This window comes from Corylus avellana, chromosome 2 (genome assembly GCF_965113065.1).
Source record: "Corylus avellana chromosome 2, dhCorAvel1.hap1.2, whole genome shotgun sequence".
In the NCBI taxonomy this organism is placed as follows: domain Eukaryota; kingdom Viridiplantae; phylum Streptophyta; class Magnoliopsida; order Fagales; family Betulaceae; genus Corylus; species Corylus avellana.
In genome coordinates this window covers 9,024,341-9,031,336 of record NC_142491.1, presented here as the reverse complement: position 1 = coordinate 9,031,336, position 6,996 = coordinate 9,024,341, and the positions used below count along the sequence as shown (strand labels likewise).

The following is a 6,996-nucleotide window of genomic DNA, read 5'->3' as shown; positions in this document are numbered from 1 at the left end:
TTTATACAACCGCTTGTGATTGATGTACTTATATTCAAGGGTGGAACCACCTTATTGTGGGGGGGGGGGGGGGGGGGGGGGGTTTGTTTTGTTTTTAAGTTTCACCTCCTTCAAACTAAAAGTCTCACCCCTGCTTCTTCTGTTGCTCATGGCTGTCAAGCTCACCATCAGAGAGAGAATCTTTGAATTAAAAAAAAAAAAAATGCGTGGGTTGTATTATGCAACATCGATCCAAATTTGAATTGGTACCGTAAATAGAAATTAAACAGAAAAGCGAAATAAAAAAGAAAAAGAAAAAGATTTACGGGTAATTTGGTATTTTCTGAACATGATTGGATATAATGCTCTATTTATAGGACTTATAAATTATTTAAATTTATTCAAATAAATCTAATCTAATCCTAATTCAATCCCTTTATTTACTCTTATGATCACATTGTGTGAATGCTTTCAATCCAATCTAGGGAGGTGAATGAGCAGCCCATGTTCTATACGCATTTAAATGGTATATCCGTAATTTATCCAAAAACCAGTCCCAAAAATGGAACCACCCATGCCCCTCCTCCATCACCATATCTACGACATCCAAAAACCAAATTAAAAGACAAAAAAACAAATTATAGAAAAACAAAATAAAATAATATTATTTTCCACCCAACACCACACGAGCTCCATTGTTCAGACACCAACAATAAATTGAGCGTTTCAGATTAGGTTACTCTCGCTCAATTCGCTCTCTCTCTCTCACACACACACACTCTCTCTCTCATTTGCGGCTAGGGTTTTTCTCTCTCGCTTTCACAGATCTGTATTTATACTGTTTCTATATCTAAAACCTCCCCTGATGGAGCTCTTGTTAAGCTAGGGTTTTGTCGTACAATCCCTGAAGCTAAGCTTTACGTTTTCGGGTTGGGTCTGTATTCGTATCTGGAAAGGAAATGGCCACCATGAACCCATTTGATCTGCTGGGCGACGAAGATGCCGAGGACCCCTCGCAGCTGATCCAGAAGGCATCCGCCGCCGCCCCGGCTCTGCCCAAGAAGCCGGTTCCGGCGGCGCAACCCAAGCCGGCCGTCGAGCAGCAGCAGGCCAAGCCGGCTGCTAAGCTTCCCTCCAAGCCTCTCCCCCCAGCTCAAGCTGGTGAGCTTCTCGATTCGTCGTCGTTTAGATGGGTTTTGCTTTTTTTTTTTTTTTTTTTTTTAATTTATTTGTTTTTGATTTATTTGGAAATGCAATCGGAAAGGTCAATAAAAAAACGCCTTTTAATTGGTTTTTATTGTGGGAAATGAGTATTTAGAATCGGAAATGTGAAGGTTTAAAGTTTTGCGTCTTTGAAGAGAATCTTTGGATGAATGGATTTGGATGTTTGCGTGGTTTCACATGTTTTCAGCACTAATTTTGTTTTGGGTCTTTGAGAACTGTACCAATAAGAGGGGGTTTCATGATTTGCTGCATCTTTTTATGGTTATTTGGTCTGTTTTTGGGTAATGTATAGGAGGAGGTAAGTTTCGAGGATATTATTAAATTAACAATTAGTTGAAATTTTATTGGTATTATGTTTCATTTTCCGCTTGTGGGTGTTTATACAGCATTAGATTATAACAAATGCTATCTTAAAATCATATTGTATTTTGTTTTGATGACTGTCTGTACGGTGCGTGTATTGCCCGCCTATATACTTTTTTCTTTTTTTCTTTTCCCTTCATTGTTATGAGATTTATCTATAATACGTAATTATTAGGAAAAGCTTTCTCAGCTCTTTGTTTTCTCTTCATGACAACTTTAATTGGTATATTATTCATAAAATGTTTTTAATTTGGTGTTCTGTTATCCGTTTTATTGTTCAGAGTCATGTAGTTCTTTGGTGTTGTTTGCTTCTTAATATTGTTATTTACTTGGGTGTTTGTTTCTGTCTGAGTAGTGAGGGAGGCAAGGAGTGAAGGTGGCCGCGGAGGAGGTCGTGGAGGTGGAGGTGGAGGTGGAGGTGGAGGTGGACGTGGATATGGACGTGGACGTGGTGGATTTAATCGTGACTCTTCCAACAACGAGAATTCATTCAGCACCAGTGGAGTTCCAGCTGCTCAAGGTGCCACTGAGGAAGGAGAGTCTGGTAAGGCTGGTGAAAGGCGTAGCTATGGTGGTGGACCTCGTGGTCCTTACCGCGGTGGTCGCCGTGGTGGTTTCAGTAATGGAGAAGTTGGTGATGGAGATGGGGAACGCCCTCGAAGGGCATATGAGCGCCGTAGTGGGACTGGGCGCGGGTGAATACTATACTTCTTAACAGTTCATTTGTAGTATATACTATGCTTTTGTCGTTGAAATGTTTCTCCTTAATTATGCTTTTCAACCTAACATATTTCTATTTGCAGAAATGAGGTCAAAAGAGAAGGAGCTGGCCGTGGGAACTGGGGAAGTCAGACTGATGAAATTGCTCAGTTTGTCCACTCTGTTCAACCCATCTATTTTTTTCCCCAATAATTTAAGAAATCCCTTTGAAAACATAGTTTTGGCTTCTCTCAAAAAAATGTACTTTATTTTTATGAATTAACTAACATTACCTGTTCACTGACTTTGTCACACTTAGGGTGACTGAAGAAGCTGTCAATGAAACTGAGAAGACTCTGGCTGATGAAAAGCCAGTGGGAGAGGAAGATGCACCAGATGGCAACAAGGAGAATCCTGCTAATGAAACTGAAGAAAAAGAACCAGAGGATAAGGTGCATTGTCTTCGATTTTCATTTTAACATATTTTGCTTCGCAGAGTCCATTTCTGCTCGATGAATTTCATTTTCTAAGAACAATGGCATAATGTGTACCAAGTGGTTCTTATTGAAGTTTCCTTGCATAATTAATGTATCTTCTTGCTGTTAGTAAAAAGGCATAACAAAATGATGTGACAATCATTTCTTGTCAGCCTAATTTTGATAATTCAAGATTTCTTTATCTGATTACAATTCTTCTTTTCTAGATGACATTATTCTCAAATGTAGGATTTGCACTTCTATTGAGAAAATAACTTATTAGACTAGTTCTAAATATGTGAAGTAAATAACTTTTGATTGCTGCTATCTATAAAGTTAACCTTATTGTGTGGTTGTTGCACATTTTGAGTTACTCGGAGTATTATGAATGAGGTTAGTTCATTTACCCCTCGCTATGCAAGTACTTTGGTAATTTATTAGCTTATTTTGAAAGACGTTCCACATTAAAGTACTAGATAACTCACGCATTTTTTTTCACTTATTAGAAATTGCCACTAATTGCTTAAGGTCTGTAGACGAATTGTCTTTGTCCATGACTTGTGGATTTGAGTGTATATAACTCAAGAATATTCATATATCACTAAAGAATATGGGTATTTTTCTCTGGAGAATATTTGTGATTTTTGTTGGTAAAACGAGCTTCTCAAATGTGGGTTTTTCCTCTTTAGTGTTTGTCATATTCAAATAATTCACATTTATTGATGTGAAATCTTTTGGCATCGGAGCTCCAGTTCTCTGAAATGCAAAACCTCTCTTATAAAAATGCAGACCAATTCAACGTTATTATTAAGTATATTGATATAGTAAGTGCATTTGTTCCATTTGTTCAAGATAAAACCTTTGGTCATCTTTTTTCTTCAATGAGTGAGTTTGACCCCAAAATAGAGCGTATGGACATTACCTCTACGTCATGAGGTGTGAACCCTAGTCGATGGTGCTACCCCTAGCACCCTCCTTGGAGGACATATGGTCATACTTACCTGAAAGAAAAGGAAAGGCTGTAGCTTATGGTTTGTTTCCTTTCTAATAGGAGATGACTTTGGAGGAGTATGAGAAAGTGTTGGAAGAGAAGAGGAAGGCCCTGCAGGCAACTAAGGCTGAGGAAAGAAAGGTGGATGCTAAAGAGTTCGAATCCATGCAACAGCTTTCAAGCAAGAAGGGCAGTGATGATATCTTTATCAAATTGGTGAATCTGTTTACCCTCTTAGGAAGTTTTGAAGTTTTCATTGACCTTATGTACCTAGTGTCAGTATATTTATTATCTTGTGCAATGTGATATTTTGTTCTTATCAGGGCTCTGATAAGGATAAGCGGCGAGAGGCTTTTGAGAAGGAAGAGAGGGCAAAAAAGGTACTCTTGTACTTCCCTACTCTCTCTCTCTCTCTCTCTCGCTCTCGCACTCTCTTTCTTATTTTATTTCATTGTCTTGTCCATTTAGCAGTTCCTCTCTATTTGGTGGTGGTCTTAATTGTCATTTTCTTTTGCTAAATTTGCCCGTTGGTTTGCCAATTTTTTTTCATAAATGGGGACCCTATATTGTGTTCAACCACTCCCCACCCCCCAACAACAAAAAAAATTCCCTACTTAAAACTAAAACATGTTGCTGGGGTTGGTTTGTTTTTGCTTTGTTGTTTTTGCTTCTGCTTTTTTGGTTGACCAGTCATGGGTCCAAGATCTTCAGGGCTCATAGAAAGTTTGTATTTGATTTGTTTTGCCATTGTTGTGGTTGCTATTGCTCTGTGATTTTTTCTTCTTATCAGGGCTCTGAACATTTTAAACCACTGTGAATTGGATGACTGAACTTGTCATGTGCAAAGTACGCCTTGCAAAAATTGTGGCTGTTTCTTTGGTTCCCTTTACTTTTTAATTAATTTTTCAGTTTTTTTTACCAATGAAATTTAGTTCAAATGGTACCTCCTCCCTTTGTAGCAAGGTGGAGGGTGAAGTCATGGGTTCAAGTCCCACAGGCACTCGATGCAACTTACCAATTAATAATACTAATAATTTTCAGTTGTTTCTTCTTAGCGGTTTACACTTTAGTCTCAAAGAATGCTTGCACTTTTAGGTTTGCTTCACAATACAATAGTTTCATACTCCTCCCCATCTGTTTACTTGTGTCTGCAATGAATTGTTATCCCAACCAAAACAAAAGAAAAGGAAAAAGAGGAGTTATTATGCAGGATGGAACGTGAGCTACAATAAGTTGCAGCATTATAACCAAAATTTAGGATTGCCCCAAAATATGTATAAAGTTTGACTCTTTTTGTTTTTGTTGTTGGACTTTGGGAGAGAAGCCAATTATCAACTTCTCCATGATCCTAACAATGGTAACTTTTGAAAATATACTTGATTCATCCGAAAGAAAGGATCTTTTTTGTTTAATGGAAAAACTGAATTTTTTTAATCTATTCTTGATTTCCCTTGAATATCTTGAATATTGCAATAAGGATTATTACTGAAACTTCTGATTGTTACTCACTTTACAAGTATTGAAGTTTGTCAAACTACTGGTAAATCCCCTATGAAGTTTTGGTATCCATTCATAGGTTTCCCCCTTTCCATTTAACTGCAAATTTAAAAAAACATTCTTCATGATGGTGTTTGCCTATGTGTTCATCAATTACTTGTTGTTTGTTATCGGCTACGCTTTGTCTTTGAATGGTGTCTTGTTGCTGTAGAATCAGTTGTGTTTGATTTTTGTCATCTCTGAAATTTAATGTTGCTAGGAATTTAAATGTTACGATGAATTAATTGTATAACAAACACTTCTTTTCTGTGTTAATGCTACAATTTGCCTTTTACTTAGTACATTACCCATGCGGCTGGAAGATGTTCATCACGTCCATTTGTGCCTTTTACATTTTTATATAATTCTAGGAAATGCGTTTTTCTGACAATAGTATTCATCTTTCATTTGTTTTGCTACTTAATGCTACTATCTTGAAGTATTTTTCCACTTTTTCATTCTTGCTGGTTTTCCTTTTCTTCTTCCTTGTTAATCTCTTATTTTGTGATGTGGTGGTTAGTCTTTCAGCATTAATGAGTTCTTGAAGCCAGCTGAAGGAGAAAGGTACTACAACCCAGGTGGTCGTGGTCGGGGACGTGGCGGTCGTGGTTCGAGAGGAGGGTTTGGTGGGTTTGGTGGCAATGCATCAAGCAATGTTGCAGCCCCATCTATTCAAGATCCTAGTCAGTTCCCAACCTTAGGTGCCAAGTGAAGCACCCAATTACAAATCTTGATGCTTTCCATTTTTGGGTTCTTTCTTTTCATCTCTATCAGGAAAATGACTAGAATAATTGGATTTTCCTGTATTAGAAGGATTTTCTAAAAAAATTTATGCCTTACGATGTAAATTTCATGGTTTTCATTTGTCCCCTCTTAGCTTCTTTTGGGTCTTTTTTTTTTTTTTTTTTTTTTTTTTTTAATTTGGGACGAGTACTTTTTGGTCGTTGCTATGCTTTATTTTAATTTTAATTTTTATGAGACTTTGGGGCATATAAAACGATTTACTTATTGACTACAATTCACTGTTGCTTAGGTTTTAGAATAATCATGATACTATTTTGGTTTCTGCCTGAAAAATAGGTTGCTTGTGGTGCATGATTTTTGAAAAGTTGCTTGTCCTTTGTTCAGATGAAAACAAGGTGAATGGAAGGAAAATGATGTCAATCGCGCAGAAAGTAAATTAGTTTTGTTTCTTTTTGAGGCCGTGATAAACATGTGCGCAATTGTCGTATACTTTGTTCTGGAATTTGTTGGTAGGGTAATGTAAAATTGTCGCCTTTATACGTGGAAATGCTTCAACAAGAATCAACAAGGCATTGTTAGAATACGTGGGGTTGAGTTAAAGTTAAAGTTAAAGTCAAGTTGTGGTCCCATTCTGCCGGCCCAACCCTTATCTTATTCTAGGTTAACTTTATGATTATGATTATTATTATTATTATTTATTATTTATTATTTTGGATGAATAAGCTTCACCTTACTAACCAAACAAATCAATTGCAATTCAATCCAGACTTTTTGAGTTTGTGATTTCAAAAGTGTAATGTATAAACAGTGGTTTTAAAATGATTGATTTTGAAAATAATGCGCATTTAGTAAAAATGTAGTTTCAACTTTTGAAATCGGAGTTTAATTTTCAAAATTGTGTTTTTAAGAACTCACTTCATTGCTTGCAATTTGATTTCAATTTTTTAAAAACTCATTGTTAAATGATACATTTTTTGTGATTTA

At 36.6% G+C, this 6,996-nt stretch overlaps 1 protein-coding gene across 1 annotated transcript; it reads left to right on the top strand.

Moving 5' to 3' along the window:
- The first annotated feature begins 700 nt into the window (after positions 1 to 700).
- LOC132180899 (RGG repeats nuclear RNA binding protein A) lies at positions 701 to 6,144 on the top strand. The gene is made up of 7 exons (XM_059593892.2): positions 701 to 1,140; positions 1,922 to 2,261; positions 2,370 to 2,435; positions 2,585 to 2,717; positions 3,793 to 3,948; positions 4,056 to 4,112; positions 5,789 to 6,144. The coding sequence occupies exons 1-7, from the start codon at positions 939 to 941 to the stop codon at positions 5,978 to 5,980; spliced, it is 1,146 nt and encodes a 381-aa protein (XP_059449875.2). The 5' UTR covers positions 701 to 938; the 3' UTR covers positions 5,981 to 6,144.
- The last annotated feature ends 852 nt before the right edge of the window (positions 6,145 to 6,996 follow it).

What these genes read in the sequence shown, in the direction of transcription:
- LOC132180899 (XM_059593892.2), top strand. Translation starts at nt 939, where the DNA reads ATGGCCACCATGAACCCATTTGATCTGCTGGGCGACGAAGATGCCGAG. An exon ending in CGTAGTGGGACTGGGCGCGG is followed by an intron (nt 2,262 to 2,369) that starts GTGAATACTATA and finishes TTCTATTTGCAG; the next exon opens with AAATGAGGTCAAAAGAGAAG. An exon ending in AGGAAGAGAGGGCAAAAAAG is followed by an intron (nt 4,113 to 5,788) that starts GTACTCTTGTAC and finishes TGTGGTGGTTAG; the next exon opens with TCTTTCAGCATTAATGAGTT.